Source organism: Haemorhous mexicanus, chromosome 17 (assembly GCF_027477595.1).
Source record: "Haemorhous mexicanus isolate bHaeMex1 chromosome 17, bHaeMex1.pri, whole genome shotgun sequence".
Classification (NCBI taxonomy): domain Eukaryota; kingdom Metazoa; phylum Chordata; class Aves; order Passeriformes; family Fringillidae; genus Haemorhous; species Haemorhous mexicanus.
Genome location: NC_082357.1, coordinates 3078997 through 3103020, shown reverse-complemented (window position 1 = coordinate 3103020; position 24024 = coordinate 3078997). Strand labels below are relative to the sequence as shown.

The window sequence follows — 24024 nt, the reverse complement described above, 5'->3', positions numbered from 1 at the left end:
AGCCACAGCCACATCATCCCCTTTCAGATTTAGACACAGAGCAGAAACCCACCAGATGATGAAATTTGCAGTTTGTCTTTTTATGACAGAAAAAGCAGAGCTAAATATACATTAAGACTTCCCACTTTTCCCCGTTTAGGGCTATAACAATGCTCATTAGCCACACTGTGTCTGCAGGGATTGAGCAGAAGAAAAATGTGGAAGGCAGAACTCACCCGGATCAGCCACAGCTTGTTTCTTTTTGCTGCTGGTGACAATCTCATTTTCATTCAGCATTCGTACATCCTGATCCCCCACATGATTGCTGAAAAGATTGAAATCAGTACAAGGGCCAAAATCATCAACATTGGGGAAAATTAGGAGAGTTTTGAGAGTTATTATGAGTGAAAATTATGGACAAGGATACCAAAGAAGGGATGTCTGGAGTGCTGCAAGCTCAACAGCTCCACAGCCCAGCCACAGCACACAGGATTACCCACACAGGAATTATCCTGTCCTCATCCACCTGTAGGATTTCCTGCCAGTTTTAATTAGTGGCATTCATTCAGGCACACATTCAAATATAAATATCATATTCACTCTACAATTTTCCAGCCTGCCTACACAGCTTGAACCACAAAGCAAAGTGAGATTTTAAATCAGAGCACAAAGGGGGGATAAAAATCCTCATATGGAACTTCCACACTGCTTTCTAGTTCTGAAAGAGCACTATTTGAAACTTTTCTGAACTAAACAAAATTCATTTACTGTGACAAGTTTTGCTTGCAGGCTTTTTAAAAAGCTTGCAGGCTTTTTTTGCTTGCAAAATTTTAACCATTTCTTTTTGGGAAAAAAAAAAGTAATAACTTCAAAGGTAAATTAAAATAAACAAATTACAGGAAAAAACATGAGCTGCATTGAAAAGTAAGGAAAACATCACTAATAAAATGTCCCTTACACATAGATAAAAAAACCCCATTTGTACCTCTGCAATAAAAGAAGTGTATTTTTTATTTTCTCTCCAAATACTGCACAAAATGGGTTTCTATTTCTGAAGAAAAACATAATGTCCCTCAAACTGTCAGAGTGAAGCAGGAGAGCCAATACTGAAGCAAACCAAAACTTAAACTAGTGATGATAATATCAGACTGAAGTTCAGGTTCATAAAACAAGCCAACATCACAAGCAACAGCATCCAAAAGCCCCAGAGCATTTTGAAAATGAAGGGATATTATCCAGCATGCCTTCCATTGCTGCTGGAGTACCCTGTGTTTTAGCAGGGTGGGAGGTGAAAAAAAGAAAAAAGATGATTGCAGACCAGGCTGGGAAGAAAGAGCAAGAAAACTGCACAGGAGTCTGGAGGAGAAGAGGCTCAGCATGTTCTCGACTGGAAAAGAGACCATGCAGTGTCTGTGACCCCAAAAACTCCTCTTTAAAGTAGATCAAAGGACACATGTCTTATAAATATGTGCAAAGGAAGTTATGTAAAAAAGATCTGTGATTACAGCTGGTGATTCCCTGCTTTCAGTAAAATAATTTTACTCGTAGAAAGATCTGAAGCTGAGGAAAGCAAAGCTTCGTTTCCCATCTTGCTCCTTTTTCTGTCCCACTGCAAATTTTCTCAAAACTTTCATTTCCTCAAGGCATTTTCATTTCAGTGACTTTTTCACTTGGAGAAATAGCTCACCTCCAAGTTTTACCATGACAACACAGCCACTCACACAAAACCACGAGTCCAACACAACACATCCAAACAATAATCATTTATTTAACCTCTGACAGGAGCAGTGGCCAACAGCCAATGCTTCAAGAAACACAAGAAAACAAACCCTGCAGGCAAATGGGAACTTCTGTCTTTATTCAGAGCATCTCATGTTCCTTCTGCTTATTTCTAAATGTTTGAATATCCTTCTGGGGGAATCACACACCGTTTATCCATGCAAAAGTTGCCTTTTTTCCCCAAGTGATGCATGTGCAAAGCACTCTATTTGTCAGCTGTCCAACATGCAAGAAAGTGTTCATTTCTATAAGCTTTCATTTTTTCACTTTTCAATCTCATTTAAAATAAATTATTCTTTCAAATCTTTACTTTCCTTGCCAGGGACTGTTTTTTAGACCCTACCAATCCTGACCTTCTAAAAGTAAGTGCATTTTTCACTGCATTTCATCACATTCTCCATGAGATTGCCAACTTAGTGGTTTTAAAGCATCATTCCCCCAAATGCAATTCATTTCTCATTTTAGAAGTTCATTATTTTAGACTGTTCATAAAATAGTAGAATTCTGCCTTCTTAATTAGCATTTGTGTCAAATCAGAGGAGTTTATTTTCTTTAATTTTGATGCTTGGTTTTTTCCATGAACTTTCTATTTTTTTCCCCCTCTATGTAATAACATTGGGATTTATTAATCCTTCTCTAAGGAAGCCTAAATTTTTTATTTGTGTTCACAGGCTTTCATGAAAACAGATGTAAATATAAATCATGAACACCAGGAAGTGCTAAAAGATGCTTGCAAACAAAGCTGGTAATTTGGTCCTCATATCTAAAAATCTCTTTATCCCTCCTTAAGTGAGGCCAGGGATGCTCTGGAAGGGAATTTTCCTCAGCAATACACACACTGCTGACATCAGTAACATCAAACCAGGTTTTAAAGGCAAGATTCTTTGTCCCAAGCCAGCCCCAGCCCCATACCTGATAACAGTTCTCCTCTCCTGGTGGCAAATCCTCTCATCATCCGTGAACAGGATGGTGTGGTAGGGCACCATGGGGTCACATGTGGGGAGGATGCCAGACACCACATGGCTCACCATGTCCAGAATCCCATTGTACACCAGCAAATCATCGACCAGGAGCTACAAACATTGAAGAAATAAACCAAAACTCCATCGAGAAATCAGGCCTTGCTTTCAGCAGTTGTCTCTAAAAAGCATTTTGCCCTATTTGTTTCACAAATCCAGTCATTAATTTAGCTTCTGTCCCTTAAAACTTCCATCTCTCTCTATTTGCTGCTGGAGTTTGATTTTTTTTCCTCCCTAAGTTTTTTATCTTGTCACTGATGTTTTTTAATGCAGCTTTCAAGTAGGTAATTAAAAATGTATTTCGTGTTTTACATAATTGCCATTCTATTCATTGGAGTGAATCACTCTTAAATCTAGGAATTAATGAATCTCACCTCACTTCAGCTGTCTAAAACTTGGGTTTGAGGTTCAAACTAGTCTTCCAGGCCTACTCTACAGTCAGTGGAAAAAGGCAAGTGTTATCCTGTCTTAAGACAATTATTTAAGACAAAAATCAGATAAAGTTTTCTTTCCCTGGACAAAAAAAGGGAGGACAGATGACTGGCACAGATTAGTCATTTTAATATTAAATGCAGAGTTAAATGAGATGAATCCCATGCTTTGAGATTACATGGAATCACACTCCAACAAACTGAGAGAACACATTCAGAACAGAGGCAGCTGACTCACCAGGAGAGACAAAATGCACAGGAAAATTACTTACACCAAACTCCTTCACACCTCTCTGAGGTGTCTTGGCATAATTCCACAACTTGATCATTGACACAGTGGTAGGTACATCAAAAATGACATATACCCTATTCACCTGCAAAAGAGAATTAATTTATATTTAACAGCACCAAGTCCCCAAAGAAATTGAATTCTCATGCATGTTACATCAAAAGAGGCTCATAGTTAAAGAAATATAGCTGGAGGAGAGATAACTGATGCTGAGGATGGGAGTTCAGCTATCATCCCTGCTGATAATTCCCAGATGTTGGCTCTACCCCACAGCTGCTCTCAAAAGCACAGAAGATGAGATCTGGAGCATTCTTGTCATCCTGGACTGCCTGGAAACTGGAGGAGGGGGAGAGAGACACTTTTAATGAGTATTTCATAAACCAAATACAGACATGTCCTTAGGGGTAAGACAAGCTGGTGCCTCTTCTGTTCTGTTCTATTCTGCACAGAGAGACAATTTCCAAGGGATGGAGTGCCAGGACATAGGGAATGGCTTCCCACTGCCAGAGGGCTGGGATGGATGGCATACTGGGAGGGAATTCTTCCCTGGAAGAGTGCTGAGGCCCTGGCACAGGGTGCCCAGAGAAGCTGTGGCTGCCCCTGGATCCCTGGGAGTGTCCAAGGCCAGGCTGGACAGGGCTTGGAGCCACCTGGGATGGTGGAAGGTGCCCTTGCCCATGGCAGGGGGTGGAACTGGATGGGCTTTAAGGTCCCTTCCAACCCAAACCACTCTATGAATCCATGATTTTACTCCATTCCATTCCATCTCTTTCTACCAACTATGAAGGGAATCCACCTTTCTATTTGCAAGACTAAAATCTCCCCTGTATGCCCTGAAAGCTATTGCAGAAATTTTGCATTTTTTTGTGTGAGTTATACTACCAGGAATTTAGAGACAATCCTCCAGATGCTTGCTAAACAATTACTGCTGGAGGTATTATTCATCTGCCTTTCAGTGACGTTAATGTCAAGATGTTAAGACCAAAGATTAGGCAGGCAGGAAACCAATCTTGCCTGTTACAGTTAATTCCATGCTTTTCCTTTTATGAGCCACTATATCAACTTCAGATCAACATATCTTAAGCTTCATCTTTAGCATCCTCTGAAGTTTTAATCCTTTGATGTACTAGAGAAGATACTGTAGGTTATATTAAATCATTATGCTGGTTTTTGGGGGCTTTTTTTACTGAAGAAAGAAAGGTAGATTGGATCAATAGAAATGTTTGCATCTGTGATTTTCCATGAAACAACTGGAGCATTGTCTCCAACAACAACTGTTAATCCCACAGCAAATGATATATTTGATTAAAAATCCATTCAAACAAAGGAATAAAATGACAATCAGTAACAGGAGAACAAATAATTCAAAATCTGCTTATGGAAGAAATGAATGCAAAAAAACAGGAAACCACTTTCAGAGTTAAAAAGGAAAAGGCATTGAGGAAGGAAAAGAAAGGCTGTAATACCAATTCCCTTCAAGCCTTAGAAGCTTCCAACACATCAAAGAGTTAAAGCAGCTTTCCAGGCAGCCTGCACTGAGGATGGGAGCAGTCACAAGCTCTGGTTCAGCAGCCCAGCTCCAGAGGATGAGCATCAATAGCTTATTGCTCCAGCCAGCACCTCCCAGCTCAACCACCATCCCAGGGACAGGGAGGAGGGAAAAGTACTCTGTGGATCTTACAGAGGTGTAATTTGCTACAGTTCAAGGACAGAAAACACCATTAAATGCCTTCTGCCTCCTGCACTTCACACATTATCAATTTACCCTTTAATGCTGGTATTTTGTGCTCTTGTGCAGTACTTTGGTGTCAGGCAGAACAACACAAAGAGAGAGAATTCCAGTGCCTGTTATTTTCCTTTTTCCCAAGTGAAAGAGCCTCTGCAAGCATGTCTTTTGTAAGGACATGAGCACACTCAGATGGTTGTCAAATCAATCAGTCATCCTCTTATAAGAGACATCTGAGCATCCCATCAAATTGCCAGGATTCAGGATCTGGGATCTACACAGCAGGAGCCTCAAGCATCACACAGACCTTCCACTCCCCTAGGAAATGCAAGCACTCACTATTCCCAAGTATACTTGAAAGCTTTACCTTAATTATAGCCCTTCATTACAACACATCATGATATAAATTAACAATTCCTTACTTTTAATATTCTAATTAATAACTGCAACATCTAGAGTGAGGAGTTCACCAACTCATTAAGGGAATAACTTACCACATGTCAGGTTTATACTTTGTTTTTTTTCTAAATCTATTATCTTACAAGAAATAAAACCACCTTAATTATGTCCATTACAGGTCCCTAAAAAATGTCCTTTCCCAAAACAAGGTCAGAAATCATCTAAGTTGATCTACTTTTCCTGTTTAGATTTTTGATATTTTGATAGCTATTAAACATGGGACTTCTAAAAGGGCTGAATCATCTGTGGCCTCAGGACATGAAACACTAAGTCTGCCATCCCTAATCTACAAATTTGAATTCAACATAGATAATGAGATTAAAAAAGAATTTCTCACTGCTGGAACAACATTCATTGTATTTTGTAAAACTGAACTGAAAAGCACCAGAAAGGGGTTTATATGAACTCCTTCATCAGTATCTTTGTCACAGTGACTCAAAAACCATCTCTGGAAAATCTTCTGCTGTTGTCCCATGGAGAGAGGAAATTACAAACCTGGGAAACCTCCATTGCTGCCGTCTGTGCTGTGCAGAGTGGCTGCAATAAAAACAACTTCTAAAAAACATGATTTAGCATCTGTTACTAAAATCAAATTTAGCTATGAATTCTGTATGCTTCCCCTTTCCTCCATGCTTCCAGTTCCATCCACACACATGACTAAAACAGAATAAAAAGGGAAAATGTACCAAACCAGGAAGAACTGGTGCCAGCCACATGTGCCTGCCATCAGTGGTGTCATTCACTCTGTCAATCAGCTTGTCTGGAGTCCGGATGTCTCCAGATACATCATCTAAAATGTTGACACTATCTGGAAAAGCAGCAATATCTGAAAAAAAACTTTAAGCATAAATAACCTAAAAATGGATATTTCAGAAATACCATATTTACCAGTCTATGCTGTTCCCAACTCCTTGAATGAGTTTTCACCACTACAGCAGTACTCCCAGGACTGCATAGCTGAGGAACTTGGAGCACATATTTAAAAGCAGGACAACCCTTAGATATTCTGGCATTCCAATTTATTTTTAAAATAGGAATCAAGTAACTAGCTGCATTTAATTTATTCTCAAATATGTACTTATGACTTCATCAATAAAGTTCCATTAGCAGGAATGGGCACTTCCCAGCTTTTTGGTGACAAAGTCCCATATTTTTATCATAAACTTGTGCAAATCCCTCATATAAAACCTATCTCAAGAAGAGTGTCTTTGCAGGAGGCAGTCATCAGTCAGACTAGGTTTTCCTTGAGTTTGTCAAGGTTTGTGGTAAAAATCAGTAACTGTAATAAAACCTTTTTTCATTTCTTTGAGAGGGAAAGATTAAAGCCCTATTGAACAGGCAACCAGATTTTCTCTGTAAGAGAACATTTACATTAAAAACATATATGAATGTTAAAGACATGCAAAGAAATGTGGATGGATGGCACTGCCTTCAGAATTATGAATCCTGAGCAATCCAGTTTGAGGGACATTACTTTCCCCTGTCCTGCTTTCTAGAAGTCTATAAGTATTCACAAAGAATTGAAGGAATGACACAGCAATGCCTCAAGTGTTTAAGAAAAGCTTGATTCAGTTGTGAATTATCACATTAAATATTGCACTAAGACAAATATGCTCTTTTGGGGTCCTAATACATCCCATACACAACTGCACAGGCAGGAAAGGTGAACACTCAAAAGGAGCTGAGGGTTCTTTACCTGGCACTGTTTTGCACTGTAGAGCTGTACCAGGTCAGTTAAAGATCCCTGGGTCTTAAAGACAATATGTTACCACTTCTCAATTTCAAAATGTTTCTTGTCCATTATAAAGGTTTCAAGTTCAGGGTGCATCATACAAGATACAAATCAAAACAGCACTAGGGAGAAAGCCTTTATTTCATGGAATTCCCTATTTATTAGGCAGGGAGGATCCTTAGAGACAAACAATTCCTGCAGCATTTGTGCTATTTATTCTTTCCAGGAGGCTAAGAAATATTCCTTCCATGTACCTGAACTATGTTAGCTGTATGTTGGGTATGAAGCTTTCAGCTCCTAGAAGACTTTAGCTGGTACAGAGCACAAAGTGCAACCTTGATGAACATCAATCTTCCCAACACGCCCCTCATTCCCTCTGCTGGATATCCAGGGAACTCTGAATTAAATTCAAACTCTCAGCCCTGATCTTCATCACTGCATTGGGTGTCTAGAATAGCTCAAATCTCCAGAACGAGAGTTATGAAAAATTTCTTTCTTGAGGCACAATGAAAGATTCCATAAAAAAAAGCACACTGAACTCAATCTTTTCTTATGAATTTATAGCTCAGCAAACTTTCTGGTCCTTCCCCACCACAGAAGAAATGTCAAGAGCAGAAAATACCACACCCTTCCTAAGCCTTCCCTTACTTTGTCCTGCTTTGTTGGTGCATCCCATTGAGAGAAAAAACATTTTGGAAACATACAGAATCCATAAAACATATGGAAAAGAGGTTCATCACCAAAACACAGAGAATCAGAAACCAAGTTAATGCCATAGGACAAGCTGGCAATGTGCAGTGATGCCCTGGGACAATTTGCCAGGGGGTAAAGTGCATCAGCAGGGCCAGGGGTGCTTGGTGTGCAAAGGATACTGTTTTCAGTCAGTAGGATTTGCTCTCCGTGCTCATTGAACAGCTCCAGCCCATTCAAACCAATGTAGTAGGGATCACCCCAACTCGTCAGGAGCTGGAACTGGAAAATAACTAAAAAGCAAAAGGCTATTAAGGAAAATCTCAGTACAAAAGCTGTGTCCTAACAGACTGTTTAATCTGCAGTTTGAAAAGTTATTGTGCAGCCCACAATGTCAGACACTCTTACTTGCAGTTCAGGAGAGAAAGCTACCAGAGGATCTGAGAACAGGCCACATATTCATATATGATGTTTCACTGATTTATCCTTAAGCCATACTTTATGGAAGCCTTTCTCATATTCTTGGTATCTTGTTAATACCTTAAATCACCCAAAATTGTTGGATTTACAAAGCTCAGGACTCCTAACCATGGTATGTAACTCTAAAATATTCCAAATGACAAGGGAGGATACAACCACAGGGCATTAATGGTGCTTCATAGTCCATACTGGCTTGTTCCAGTGTCCTTGAACCATTCCTGCCAAAAAAAATACAAGGCAAACCAGATTTTTTATGTACCCTTTTAATTCAGAAAAGAACAAACCCAAAGAATTAAACCTCCAAAGACACCACCCCAACACCTCCACCTGTGATGCTGGAGCAGAGTCCCCTCAGAGCTCAGGGTTAAAACCAAGCTCTGCTCTAAGTGCTCTATGTTTTCATCCAGGAGCCTCACCCAGGCAGCTCCAACAGGGAATGTGAAATGACACTGTTGGAGTGAAGAGAAACCCTATGGTTCAGACAACAAAGACATTCTGTTTTACCTCCTGTGTACTTTAGGAGCTGGCTGGGGCTGTAGATAGTCCAGAAAGAGAATCTCTTGAGCAAAGTCAAAGTGGCAGTTGCCTGGTCCCTTGCGGATAAGGAAGCCCTCCAGGGGGGAGATGCTGTGCCCATCCAGCAGCACATGGACCACCTTAGCCTGGTTTAAAAGAGCAAAATATCAGATTACCTGATATTCCATGACATGACTTCCATTAAAATAATTGCAAACAATTCCATTCACTTCAGAGACTGAAATAATTTCACTTAGCTGTATTTATTTCATTCCTCTAGACTTCCTTAGGCAAAAGAATGCTGCAATCCATAGTGTCCATCTCATCAGTGACATTGATGGGGATGGCAGAGGTGAGGATTTGGGGGGAAGTACTAAAAAAAAGGTATTGACAGATCCTTGAATTACTGCATGGCACTAGATCTCAACAAACTGAAGCCTCCCTTCTTCCTAGAGTGCTCCAGCATTGGCACAGGCTGCCCAGGGAAGTGGAGATCCCATTCCTGGAGGGATTTCAGAGGTGTAGATGAGGCACCTGGGGACATGGGTCAGTGCTGGCCTTGGCACTGTGAGGTTTGCAGTTTGACATGCTGACCTTACAGCTCTTTCCCAACCTAAACAATCCTCTGATTCCTGAGCCTGCAGCAATATTTACACACATGAAGAGAATGGGAAGCTCTCAAGTCAGCCCATGGCACAAAGGGAATGTGAGGAGCCATCATGCACCTGAATGCTCTGCTAAGGCAGCTGGGACTGCCCAGCCTGGCTGGGGGACCCTTCCAGAAATCCCACAGCCTGCTGCTCTCTGCAGAGCAGACTTTGGTGTTTCTGTTGCATTTACAGCAGGCTGTGTTTCAGCAGTTCTATTTATCTTTGTGGCAGGTGGCACTTGGATTTCTCCAGGATCATACAAAGTCCTCTGCCAAGCAGTGCTGTGTGTAACCTCAGGGCATATGAATAAAGAAAAGGTGCCTGTACCAGGCAGAGACAATTGAGCTGTGGCCACCTCAGAGATGCAAGCACACCTCATCCAACCTCTGGAGATTAAAGTGAATAATTCAGGCACATTTATTCAGGTGGTGCAGGAGCCCTGGCCCCTTCACCCTCCCCCAGCAGCACCATGTGGAGCTGCATCCATGATCCCAGGTGCAGAACAATTCAACCAGGCTCCAACAATTAATCACTGCACCTTGCTCTCTAATTTGTTAAGTAAAACTTAATGTTCATCACAAGCAGCATTTACTGCCCTGGGTCTCTCACCAAGTACCAGTTTGTGCTAGACTGGAGGAGGGGCTCAGTTAATTTCCATGAAGATTAATTAGGAGGGAATGTTTGTATGACTACCAAGTGTGGAGAAATAACTATTTCTGGCTTCATCTTCAATACACTTGGGATCAAATAAAGGAAACATCTTTTTCATATGAGAAACTCTTCTGCATGCTGTTTTCCAGCTGAATAAGTCTGCCAGGCTAAGGAGAGGAAGTGAGAAACCCACTGAAATCCCCTTTCCTAAACGGAAACACGCAGTGAATGGCGAGTCTGGAGAGTCAGAGATGGAATCTTACCTATTATACCACAGCTGCTTATATTTATGTGCCCTTTACAGCCCTCATTTCTAAGTAATTCTCATCATCTGAGGAGGCACTCAGCCGTCACATATTGCATTTTACAAATGGCATAACAAAGCTCTCACAAGGTGATTTTTCACAGAGCTGCAAATAGCACCCAAGCCTTCATTGTGACAGTCACTGCCATTACCCTCTCACACTAAAGCTGTGAATAGAATCCCCCAGCCTGCAGCTGCCTAACAAATCATCCCATCTCACACCCAGGGACTGGCTCCTAGAAGGAGCAGCAATACTTCAAGAGACAGATGTCAGGATGCCCTGGGTTTACAGCCTAAAACCTCCTTTCCTGTGGCCCAGTGGACCTTGCATCTTTTGTTTTCCAAATAATTTATTTTAGCCTTCTCCAAGACTGCAGGTATGGGCTCCTCCTTTAAGTGGTATCCACTAACTCTCATGGGACTTTCAGTATTCATGCAGGTATCAGACTCACTTCTTTTTCCTACCTAACCAAGTAAACTGCTAAAAATACACCTTTCTTCTTTATTTTTTTAAATTAATTTGGCCTCCAGAGACCAAATTCCATGTTAGATTTTAGAGATTTAATAAGCACTGCTCAGCAGCAACTAAAATATCACTAAGTTACCAACATTATTATCACCCTAAATCCAAAACACAGCTCCTGGCAAGAAAATTAACTCTATCCCAGCTGAAATCAGGACACAAATGCCACTAAAAGCCTTCACTTGTATGTTTAGATGGTAATGCTCAAAATGCTCCAGAACCCTCCCATGTGTCAAACATGCTGAGCAAATGTGATGGAGCACAAAATCAGAGGCCCTCTGCTCAAATCTCTGGGATTTAATAAAGATCTTTTTTGTCCTTTCTCCAGTTAAATATGTGCCAACATTTTTGTTCTTATTTATAGCCTGAATTTGGAATTGAGAATGCAACAGTTGCCTTTTGGGGTGGAAAATCTGGGGACAGGTGGATTCCTAAACTTTCTGGGCAATGAGCAACAACCTCCATTTAGTTCTAATTATCATTACAAGTGTTATCATGACATGTGTAAGTACAGCAGGGGAAGGAGCCAAACTCAAAGTGAAAAGGTACAAAATTATCTCCATCAGGTGTCAATTGGAAATCCCAACAATTTAGTATGAAAAAAATATATAAAGCAGGCAATTTTCAAATAAGAGAGGATTTATGTTAATTTTATCTATATTATTATTATTCAGCTAAATTAGGTAAAATTTAAAAATTAAAAATTATTTAGCTAAATTAATTATAACAATTATTTTAGAATTAAAAATTATTTAGCTTTAATTGAGCTAAATAATTTTTAATTCTAAAATAATTTTGCTAAACTGCTTGAAGGTGGCAACTTTCCATTTATTAAATGTTGATATTTCAAAAGACTCTTCCTGGAAAAGCCAGTACTGAGTGAGTGGCCTTCTGAACCTGAACGAAACAGAATTTTTTTGGAAAAGTTTCCCTCATATCATTCCCAGCATTTCAGGAAATACAGAATCATACAGTAGGTCTAAATACAAGATATTGAGAGGATAGCAGTTCAGAATCATATATCCTGAAAATAATATGTGCTATTGTATGTGTCTCTTAGAAAAATCAGCTGTGAAAAGTTCTTTAAAGCATCTCTGGCTTTTTTTCCTTTTTTTACTATCTGCTGTTTTTGGAGACAGGAATGCATTATACCTGCCACAAAATTCAGCCTCAGACAATCTAGAAAGATTTATGGTGTTCCATTAAGGCAGCTATATTCATTCATCACAGTACCAATTTCCCAATGCACTGCTGTATATTTTTGCTGGCAGTGCTCCTTTTCTTTTACTTACCCCTCTGTAGGTATCCTCTGGAGATTTATTATAGTTCCAAAAGCGAAGCCCTGCAATACTCTCAGTTTTATCAAAATGGATTGTGAGCAGATGATCTTCTCCAAAAGAGAAGGGAATGAGCCACATATGGTCATCCTCCACTGTGATATTAGTCCCATCTATTAACCTACAAAGAGAAAAGTCCATTAGCTACACAAAGGGAAAAGCTGGCTTCTCTCATCAAAGGCAGGGACTTTCCTAAGGTTCATTTTATTCTAGATGCCACTTCCAGCTTCCAGGGCTCCTCCTGCCCTTGTACATGCAATTAAAAGCAGAGAAAACAGCAAAAATAGCATGCAGGTATTGAATTGAAGGCAGTGGAGGGAGGGAAAAAACCCAGTATTTTCTTTAGTTGGGTCTGCTTAGGGAAAAACAGCAAAATCTTGAGGTTTTCCCTGTGTGAACAGGGACAGGCAAAGGAAAGCTCAACTGCCTTTGCAGCAAAGGGGCTGAAGGCAGAACTCAGAGCCAGGCACAATGTAATTCCTGAAGGCAGCTCCACTCCCAAAGCAGTGGATCTGGCACCCTGCAGGGTGTTTCTATGCCAACACAATCTGCTGGATTCGAGGAGGAGCTGGATGGCAGCTGGATAACCCTGAGCAGGACCTGGGATTGCTCCCATCCCTCGTGGACACAATTAGCCACATCCCTGCTATTTTACAAAGCTTCCAACCAGCAGGACAATGTCTTTTCATGGCAGCACAGGCTTCAGGCTGACTAAATCAAGTTAAATCTGCTGTTTTCTGACATTATATTCTTCTACCACAAACTGTGCCATACAAAGATGGAGTAAAGGAGAATATGAATTAATTTTCCACTGTAATTACTTTGGTATGCTGCCAAAAAAGTAAGTTTATACTTACTATTTATTTAAAAGTTTAATGGAAGAATGAGTGCCAGACTTGGCAATTCCTTAAAGAAAAAGATTTAAATAATGACTCTTTCACAGAGGAACTGATTAGGGAGTCCATGAGAGAAGAGATAATTCTTGATTTGGTCTTGAATAGTACATGGGACTTATTCCAAATGCCACAGTTGAGAGCACTGCAATGTACTCAAATTCAACATGCTTGCAGGAATATCCAAAGAGCCAAAAGAGCCTCTATTTCTTGTGCCCAAAAAAGTTCTCCAGCCAAACAATCAAGAATGTAAAAAAATAAAATAAAAATTAAAAATATAAGCCACTCACTAAGAAAGATGTTAGAAAGAAGGAGGACTTGAAAACTCAAAGCCAGCCTGGCTCAGTAGCAGGATAAACAAAGTTATTACAGGCCATCTTTCAGCAAAATTCATGATGAAAAAAGCCCTCAATTGATAGACTCATAAACTCTGGAAGGTTAAATGCATACACACAGGCCAAAAAAAGAGTCTGAAGAAGAGTCTGAAGGCTAGCAAGCAAAAGATACAATAAATAAAATTCCTCAAATACATCAGGGGCAGAAATCTTGCCAGAAATTCTGTAGGATCAACATATCACTAAGCTGCAAAAGGAGCATTCAGGGAGGAGAAGGCACCAACAAAAAAGGGAAATGAATTCTTTGCATCTGGGTCCATCAGGGTGAGGTCTGGAGAGACTCCCCCAGCAGAATCTGCTCATCACAGGGGACGGCATGGGAAGATTTCTTAGATCAGCAACTGCCTACAGAGGAGATTTTCATCCAGGATTTTCATACAAGGAATTGCACACAAGTAAGGTTGATATCTGCATCAGTCACATTAGCAGAAATTACAAATGGAGTTAGTGTGCATGGAGATAAATACAACATCCTAAGGAAGACTCCAGAGCCTTTGAAAAGACAAGTCCTAATTCATAAACCTGGTCAGAGCCCATAAACATGCCAGCAAGACAGGATTACAACCAAAAATACCCTTTAAAATGGAGAGATGACTCAGAAACAACAGGATGCAGCTTCAATAACATCCAAAATGCCAAGTCCTCTCCAGATCTACAGCCTATCATTTCTATACTGCTGCCATTTAGAGGCACAAGTTAATCTGAGAAAATATACTTGTCAATGAATAGAACTTCATTAGATTTGCCAAAAAAAAGTGTTGCAAATTGGCCAAAAGATTGGCACCTATTTGTGCGATTCCACAACACATCCTCACTCTTTGCTAACGTGCAATTTTTCCTTGAAATTATCCAGAACTCCTGCATAAATATCCCTCAATATGCATAGACAGATGCTACAGAACACCCACATTCCTTCCTGGAAAGTCCTTGGCAGAAATACCAACCAGGCATGTTCTCATCTCCCAGCTCAAACACCATCTTTTGGAAACATCTCATTCATGTTTCTACAACAAGCTGTTCCTGGATGGCCTGTGAATTCCAAGAATGAGCAGTGATGGGATAAAAATCATGTTCACATTAACATGTGTTAACATAAGTTTATAGAAATGTGTCAGCTTCAGAAAATCTGATGCGAAATGCATCCCAAGTCTTTGGTTACTTACTTTTCTAATGTTCTGGAATCTCCTGTGCACTCTGGAAGATCATTTAAGTCTTGGGGTGAAGCAGAAATCTGTTCTGCACTGATTTTTAATGCTTGACCATCCTTTCCTATCACTTCAAGTCCTGTGAGCCCCAGGTAATGAGAGTCTCCCCAGGTCATGGTGAAGTTCAGTTGCAGGCCTACATAAAGGAATATAGATGTCATGCCTCTGTAAAGTTACTGGTTTGTAGTGATGAGCCAATGTAAACATGAGTGCAAATCCCAGTGATTAGCAGCATGGATATTTTGTATAGATTAAATCACTTTATGTGCTGGAATTGGATTTTTTCTGCTCTGTTTGTCCACCTCCATGTAACAGCAGCTTCTTTTCATCTGTGTCAGAGCCCTTTAATGTGCCACCAACACCTTCTCCATTTGAAATTACACAACTGCTGAACAAGCACGTTCCCAAGTGCCTCATTACTGGGACTGCACCCTGCCAGCCAGCCAGTGCCACATTTTAGCAGCTACATGACACATTTTGTGATTATGCAGATGCAGAGAAGACCCATTAGTCTGAAGTCTATCCATCATCTTTCACCAGCTAAATGACTGGGTAGATTCATTTAAATCCAGCCTCTCAGAAATCCATACATTTTTAGAAAACACCTACTCACAGTTAAAGCAAAGAAAAAACTTGGTTTATTAATGTTTTTAAGTTATTTACTTCACATCAGAACTGGACACATGGAAGCATTTTCATGGGACAGCATCAGTGAAAAACACAAATATTGATTAGGCTGTATCTCCAGAAAATAAACAGGAAAAAAAAGCTGGATGGACAAAAAGCTGAATGTGAATCTCCTGTTCCACCTGTTTTATGCCTTACTGAAAAGACAGAAATAGCATGTACAGATATAACAAGTAAAATTCCAATCTGATCAGGTTCCACAAAAATCCATCCCTGCAAATTAAAAATACCTTTCATTTCACACACTACAGAAGCCCACAAATAATCAGGTTGGGTAAAGTCTAAAGAAGCACCAGCAGTCATAACTTATGTTTGTAAAACAAACAAGCATTAAACCTCTTAAACCACCCAGCCCAGTTACCCCTAAAAACCCAGAGCAAGTCTTGATACACAGAGAGATTCACTGGGAGCAAGATTTCATTCATTTGCAGGGACACAAAGAAATAAACAGCTGTCAGCTGACAAATCTGGAGCTCTGGCTGCACTGACAGCAGATACCAGTCCAAAGGCCAGTGCTGAGACTAAAGGTGCTCAGGGTACAAGCAGGCAGGAGCAGAACCAGTCTGTTCCCCAGTGCAAAGCTGCACTGCAGCAGCCATTCACACAGATTTTGTATTCCCCAGAGTTTAGGGTTCCAATCTGAGGATGACACAGGGAAAAGGAACCTCTGGAGGGGTCTAATCCAGCTCCAAGCTCAGAACAAGTCCAGCATCAAGGCTCTCAGGAGCTCATCCAGGGAATGTTTTCCTGTCCCCAGGGCTGGCAGATTCCAAACCCTCTCAATGCAGTGTTGGATTGCTCTCAGGGTGAAAACAATTTCCTAACACCCTGCTGGAAACTCTTGTCAAAGGGCCAGGAACTGCTCCTGAAGCTTTTGGACTACCCAGAAACTCTCTGAGCAACAGCTGAAAGGCCCACAGAGAGCTGGTTTGGTACAGGATAATAAATCAGGTACTTAAGCAGGGATATAACACTCTGATCTAGCTTTACTCTAGGGTTTCTATTGTCAATCCAATCTAAAAAATTCAGTCAGTCTACACAAATACAAAGGATTGGGAGAGAATTACTGGGTAAGGGACACAGCTATTAGAAATCCCATTCAGGGACTAGGCAAATGGCTAATGTTATTTTTCTGAGATTAAAAGCCAACTGTTACAATATAATGTTGTAAATGCCATAGCAAACAAAGCTTCTGCCTTAAATATTCAATTCTCTTCTTCATTCTAGACCTGGCATCTGTCACAAAGTGCTGTACAGCTCTGATAAATCAGATCATCCTTGATAAAATGTCTGGGGGAAGGCTGGTAAAGCAAGAAGTAAATGTAAGAACTTACATTTTCCAGTAAATATTCCTGTTTCCTTTGGTATGCATTCAGAAACAGGGTCTGGCTCTTGAACCTATAAAGAAATCAAGGAACAGGTTCAGTATTACACTTACACTGGCTGCTTATAAAGTCTTTATTTATAAAAAAGTTATATTTGTACCTGTTTCTTTTTGTATATCAATCTCCCCTCTGCCTCTCCACCCAGGCTGTCCTGCAAAAAATGGAAAACATGACCCAAATGTAGAATATCAGGTGGGTCCTTAGAAAGCCCAGACTATTAGGGCAGGGTTTTAGCTTAGTGTATATGGAAATGTGAAATGGGAGACTCCATAGTGTGAGCTACCTCTTCTCAAAGAGGCTGAAATCCTTAAATAACACTTATTTCCCTGCTGACTGCCATTAGCAAGTGATAATATGCTGTATTTGCAATATGTTGCAAATCTGTTGCAGACACAAGGATCTGGAAGGAAGTCAAGACCAGAGAGTGCCACCACAATTTCTTCTCAGGAATTAAGAGGCAGAACAAACAAGCAAACTTGTCCAAAAGCTTGTGCTTGTGCTCTAGCAATGCTAATTAAAAATTGCCTATGCTGCTCAGAAAAGTGAAGAAACAGATGACAAAATTTGCTGATCACACTGGGGCAATCAGGGTAGTAAAGACAAAAATGGCAAAGGATTGCAGATAGAATTCACTTCACTGAGTAAGTGGGATAAAATGGCAAATTCAGTTCTCTGTGGACAAATGTAAAACAGAGAAAACAATCTTAACTTCACATATACCAGTACTGGCTCCAAAATAAATAATAGTAGATTAGAATGAAATCTTGGCATTTTTGTAAGTAGCTCTATATAAACATCAGCTCAATCCTCATTAATAGTCAAAAGGCCAAACAGGAAATTAGAAGTCCAGACTCTTTCTCTTTAATTCATCATTAGAAATAAACTTCCTGTCAGCCACAATACATCAAATGGATCTACACTGTGCCTAAGTAAAATAAATAAAGACTTGTCAACACTTGTCTCCTTGTTCCATTAGATCCCTGCAATTTAACCACTGATCCCCAGGATCTCGTGGGCTCCCAGACTGCAATATCCTTCATGTGGCAGCAAATGTCCCTGGGGGAATCAAGGATTTTCAGGTGAGGCTGAACAAGAAATGGGCTCTGAAATAAACCCACAGAACCTACACAGTGGAAAATTCCTCCCACTGGGGGAACCTCTCTCACAAGCCAGTTCTGTTCCTCACAACAATTCTAAAACACCAGCCTGGGAATTAAAATTTGCAACTTTACTGAAAATCAAAACCCCTGGACACTGGGTTTACTGATTGCAAAATAATGCTCCCTCTAGCAGAGCATAAACCATTTGTGCCAAGGCACCTTATCACCTCTTTTCTCTCTTTATCTACTCAGATCCCTTCCTGATGATTCCATTCCACTGATGGCAAATATATTTTCTTTCAGATATGGTCTCATTTTCTACTATTTTAACTACTTCTGCTAGTGGATTGTCCTACCTGTGTTCTTAGATTCTTATGGCTAAAACAAAACACCACCATAATGCAGGAGTTATTGGAAAAGCAATAAAAAGTAGAAAGTATTACCATGATCTTACACCTGACCAACTGTTCAACACCTTCCTAGGAGCAACTCTGGAAAAGATTTAGAAGACTAACACAGGGGTATAAATCTCTTGAGTGGCTTGAAGAAGGGAGTGGGGAATAATTGTTTAGTTTCTTCCAACACAAAAACCAGAGAACAATAAATGAAGCTAGCAACAAAGAGGAGGAGGTTCTTTGTGTCATGCAGGTTCAGCTGGGAAATTTGCCACGGAGCACTGTAAATTCTAAAAGTGCACGTGGGTTCAAAAACATGGTGGATGAATTAATCCAATAAAAATCTGTGGCAGGATATTAAACACAGAGGTTAAGTTAAAAAGTCCTTGTGAGACACATTTCTAAGGGCTGAATGAGTGTTTCAGAGAAACAGCACTCTGTGTTTGTGCTGTTCTTTCTTTCTCTCTCAGCAGCCACTAGTGGCCCCAGAGCTGGATCAAGTGCAGTAGCCACAGGTCTGATCTGCTATAAAATCAACCTGTTAAGGATTCCTGAATTCATGGACAGGGCTAAACTGACAGAAAAGTAAGACACTTCTGTAAGAGCTTTTGGAAAGTTTTTAGTAAAACACACCATTTCACCTACTGAATGTGGAACAGGGAATAAAGGGGAATGAACAACAGCAATGCTCTAACTGGTCAATACTGGTCTGACAATGATAGGCTGGGGAAGACAAATTGTGCAGTAGATCTGTATCAGTCTGGTAGCATAAACATCCCCCTACAAAAATCCTGATGGTACCAGCAAACACCCAGTGACAGGGAGATCAATGGCTCAGTCACAACAGCTTTTGTTATTCCCCTGCTGACACAGCAGTTTCAGAGGTACAACAGGGTGTGGAGGCATCAGAGCTGAGCAGCAAAATGAAAGGCAGGGCCTGTGTCTCAGCAAGGATCAGACAGTGCAGGGCCAAGCTTCTGCCATGGGAGAGGTCCTGCTGAATGCTCACAATAAACAGGTGATCAGGAAAAGAAAGGTCAGCTTCACTTTGTCTTCATGAAACCCTGCACTGTGCAAGGTTCTGAGCAGCTTCAGCTACTGCATGCAAAGATGGGATCAAAATTCCTGCAGAAGTCCAAGGGTTAAAGCCACTGATTCATGGTCTTAACACTGAGATCAGATTCCAACACCATTGAATCTTCTTTTGTCTTGTGAGCCACAAGAAAAAGAGAACAAGACAGAAGGGGAAGGTTTGGCAACCACAGGAGGCTCATTAGGAACCACACATCCCTGGGAAGATCTTGGCTGGAGCAGCCTGAATTTGGATTGATTCAGCTTTGGATCTCCTGACACACTCACAAGCAAGAGTGTGAACCCTAGAAAAAGACAACCTCACTGATGCAACAGAGGGTGCTCAGGAAGATTCTGAGATAGCAGAAAATTTTAAGGAAAACAGGTCAAAGACTGCCACACACCATCTTGAGAAAATCCTGTGGGATCTTTGCTCAGACACTGCACTGCTGGGCTGGAATGGCACAAGGCAAGAAAGAGCTCAAGTGCTTGGAAATACAGCCTTCCTCCAAGGAGGGAAATACCTTCTGCATGGACTAGAAAAGAGGAGTCTGTATGATGCAAAATGCACCCAAATCTGTGATGATGCTAGTCAAAAGAAAAAAAAGAAAGAGGAAGAATAAGGGGAAGGTTGAGAGGAAGAGACCCTTCTCATTTAACATCCTTGATTTGTGGAGGAAGAAACCAACAATATGGAAAATCTGGAAAAACCTTTGGTTTGGAGTGCCAGAGAGGACATGACAGGAGTAGCTGTGTGGGAAAAATCACTGACAGACCAGAAACCTTCAGGAGTAGCCAAATCATAAAGAACTCCCCCTAGTCTCTGCCCAAGTAAGTAAAGAAATAAGCTTATTAATTAATCAGGGAAACCACAACTTGGAGGACCTTTAGGGCTTTAAAAAAACAGCATAAATTATTGATCTGGTGAAAAAAAAATCTTTAAAATAGTATTAATTGTGTTAGTTCTTCTGCAGTTCTATTCCAGCCTGGAAATGAGGCCATTACTTCTATATTTCAAACAGACATTTATAGAGTTTTAAACACTGAAGCCCCCACCTGTTGCTCCTCTGTTCTCAACCCTGCTTGTGTAAAAGGTCTCTCATCTCCCTCCCTGTCTGCTGTTGTTGGCCTCTTCAGCTCTTCCTCATATCTCAGGGAGCTGGACTCTCCCATTTCTCCATCATAGGTCTCATCATAGTAGTAAATGGCTTCAAGAATATCATCATCAGTAGTGAACAATATGGTATCCCCAAAGTGCTCTGGAGCTGAAGGCAACATACAGAATTAAATGGAGAAACAATGCAAAAAGAAAATAAAAAATGAGGAAGATGATTTTTGGTCCTTCTTTGCATTTAATTTGTAGCAGTGTTTAAAGATAATATTTGGCCAATTGATACTGACTATGGCTATAATTAGTGTGTCACTCTCAAACTCATACTGCCCAATGGAAAATTAGAGAATTCAGATGGAAAATTAGAGAATTTCAATTCTCTAATGGATTCTCTAACACTCTAATGGAAACTCTTGTCAAAAGACCAGGATCTGCTCCTGAAGCTTTTGGGCTGTCCAGAAACTCTCTGGACAGTTTCACTAACGGTCATTCATTTCAAAGGAAATTCCATTTCTCTAATGGAAATTCAATGGAAAATTAGAGAATTGACTAGAGAATCCAGTCAGATTTCAGATACATAGAAAAGAAAATAGGAAAAAAAGCTTCTCAATCACCTTTTCCAAAAGACCATGTATGTGAACACAAGCAAAAAGCTGCAACTCTGAAATTTCTAGTGCCTATCTGATGGGATTGAAACACAGACTGGTTGCTAAGACAGAGTTAAAAATGGAGATTAGCTCTGTATGCTGCTAAAATCCCCAGTATCAGTGAAGAATGCATTAATGGGCTTTGCATTATGTTTTTAAATTAAACACCAGACAAAGTGCCAGCTTGCTTTGAAGTGGAAAATGATAACAAACAAGCTAAATGTATTTTGTTTGTATTGTACTGCTCTTTCCACAAGGAAAATCAGAAATGATAGCCTACCTCCAGACAAGGTTCCCGAGGCTTTGGCAATCTCTCCTTTAAAGATGCACTGCTCATCCAGCACCATGATGATGTCTTTCACACCTCTGAAGGAGTGGATTCGGGATTTATTGTAATTCCAGATCCTAATCATGGCTACCTGACAGGAATCCACAAAGTCAACAAAGACAAAGTGAGCTTTTCCAGGGGTGAATGGTGCCAGCCAGAGGTGCATATCATCCTGGGTCCGATTCACCCCATCTATCAGGTTGGTTACCACCCTGGGATCATTTCCATATGCTGGTAAAATATTTATGTCAGGGGGTTCAGCTGTTATTTTTGCAATCTGAACAGGCTCTCCTTTAGAACTGAAAATTTCAATTCCATTCAGACCAACATAATGTCTGTCCCCCCACGTTGTTCGGATGTCTATCACCAAGTGCTGCCCATAAGGTAAAACTGGGATTTTAAAATCACTTCCATCTTGGATCTCCACAGAATTTTCTTCCTCTTGCTTCTTTGGTAGTGTTTGTAGTCCCTCTTTTCTCTGATATTCTCCAGGCCGAGTGATTTTCTGCTGATGGAGGAACTCATCAAAAATATCCCCTTGAAAATCCATGTTCGAGATCCGACCACGGTGGGAATAATTAAATTTCACCAAGGAGTTCCAGGACTCCTGCAGAGTGTGTTCTTGCTCACTGCACCACTTCATTCTAGAGGTTGCTACGTCCTTGATGGGAAAGTCTTCATCTGAAAACAACATTACAAAGGCATTTAATGTACAAACAGGGAGCAAACCACTCCAACACTGACTTTGCAGAATGATGCCGTGTCCCTCACTGGGAAATTCTGACAGCAGCACTTTTATTTTGCATTTCTGTCACAAAGGCCACATGTCCCAGTTCCCCTTCCCCACTCAAACACAATGAACAAAATCACTTTTACCTATGGAGGAGCAGAACTCCTGCCATGGTACAAACTGCAACTAAGTTTGAGGCTGTGAATTCTTGCCTCAGCCTTTAAAGAAATTGGGATTTTTGCTCAGTAATACAAATTGCGTGGCTGTCACAGGAGTTTAAATCATCCCTCTGCATTTCTGCAGGACTTTCATACAGCTGGAAATGACTGAACTGGTTAATGTAAGGCATTACAGAGCAAAGCTGGTTCTTCCTCTCAAAATGAGCCACAGGTATATAAAGAAAAGTGGTGGGAAAAGGAGTAGGTTCAGCAAGCAGGGAGGATGAGGTGAGCATTGCATGCTAGGCAGGCAATGTCCAAATATTTTTCTTATTTTTCAGCATGTGTGAGATGTAGAAAGAGAATAATGACAAGATATCCAATGGGAGTGCAACAATGGGAGGGCAGCAAATCAGAGGGGCCCAGTGGGAGCAAAGCATCTTCTCCTTGTGGCTGCACTGGGGAACTGCTTCATTTCCATCTCAAAACAATTAAGAACAGATAATAACCAAGGTTTTCAATAAAGCAGTCACTCATGTATTTTCTTCAAATAAATGAAGAAAAGGAAGTGAAGTACTGAACAATTACAGGCCCGTGGGCCAGATTTTACTTCTGTACAGTGTCCTTGGGTGGATACTAAAACAAATGGTTATCAAGAATAAATGCCAATTGCTGGGAAATGCAAAACAAAATTTTCCCAAAAGACTGCTCAAGACTAACTTTCTGTGTTTTTGGAAATACTGGAAAGAGGCAATGTTCCTAATCTACCCATGGTAAATAATCACTTACAGTGGGGACACGTGAGATAAAATTAAGCATTTTAAAGCAGATGGGAAACTACCTGGAAAAGGGTTGTCTTCCAGAATGAAAGGCTGGAGACCAAGCTGGCACTTCTGCTTACACCACAAGGAGAATGCAGACAGGAAGGAAAGGTTCATATTTCAGAGGACATCAGACATTTTAAGTCACTTTCTTGCTCACACCACTACCAAGAGGTGGCTGATGCCCAGCAATACATCCCAGAGCCTCACAATTCACCTGGACAAGGCACTGTACAAATATTTACCCCTTGAAAATGTCAAAGCTTGAAAATTTCAGGATGAGCAGAGTACAGAAGAGCATTTAACATCCGCTGATTTTCCTAGTTTGGGAGGGTTTTTCCCTTTTCAACAGTTCAGAGGTTACAATCCTGAAGCCCCACTAGGGCAGTGCAAGGAGATTTTAAAAAGTTTGTGAGCTACTTTAAGGAGTGGTAACAGGAGAAGTGGAGCTCTGAAAGGAAAGCAGAGGTGGCCCAAAAGCAGACACCAATGGCTGAAGGCTTTACAGGGTGTGCCTTTTTTCTTTTAAGAAT

General features: G+C 40.6%; 1 protein-coding gene across 11 annotated transcripts in view; it reads right to left on the bottom strand.

Annotated features, from left to right (window-relative positions):
- The window catches only part of KATNIP (katanin interacting protein), a 56714-nt gene that overhangs the window by 2539 nt on the left and 30151 nt on the right, over positions 1–24024 (bottom strand). For 9 of the 11 annotated variants that reach the window (XM_059861733.1, XM_059861732.1, XM_059861743.1 and 6 more), the window contains 13 exons: positions 21735–22463; positions 20753–20961; positions 17231–17281; positions 17080–17143; positions 15017–15194; positions 12521–12686; positions 9089–9246; positions 8738–8802; positions 8287–8397; positions 6369–6508; positions 3481–3582; positions 2671–2831; positions 216–304 (listed from right to left, as the gene is read on the bottom strand). In XM_059861733.1, coding sequence (XP_059717716.1) covers positions 216–304; positions 2671–2831; positions 3481–3582; positions 6369–6508; positions 8287–8397; positions 8738–8802; positions 9089–9246; positions 12521–12686; positions 15017–15194; positions 17080–17143; positions 17231–17281; positions 20753–20961; positions 21735–22463 — 2223 coding nt within the window. The remainder of the gene's footprint in view (positions 1–215; positions 305–2670; positions 2832–3480; positions 3583–6368; positions 6509–8286; positions 8398–8737; positions 8803–9088; positions 9247–12520; positions 12687–15016; positions 15195–17079; positions 17144–17230; positions 17282–20752; positions 20962–21734; positions 22464–24024) is intronic. The other 2 variants (XM_059861741.1, XM_059861742.1) reach the window with 1 other exon arrangement.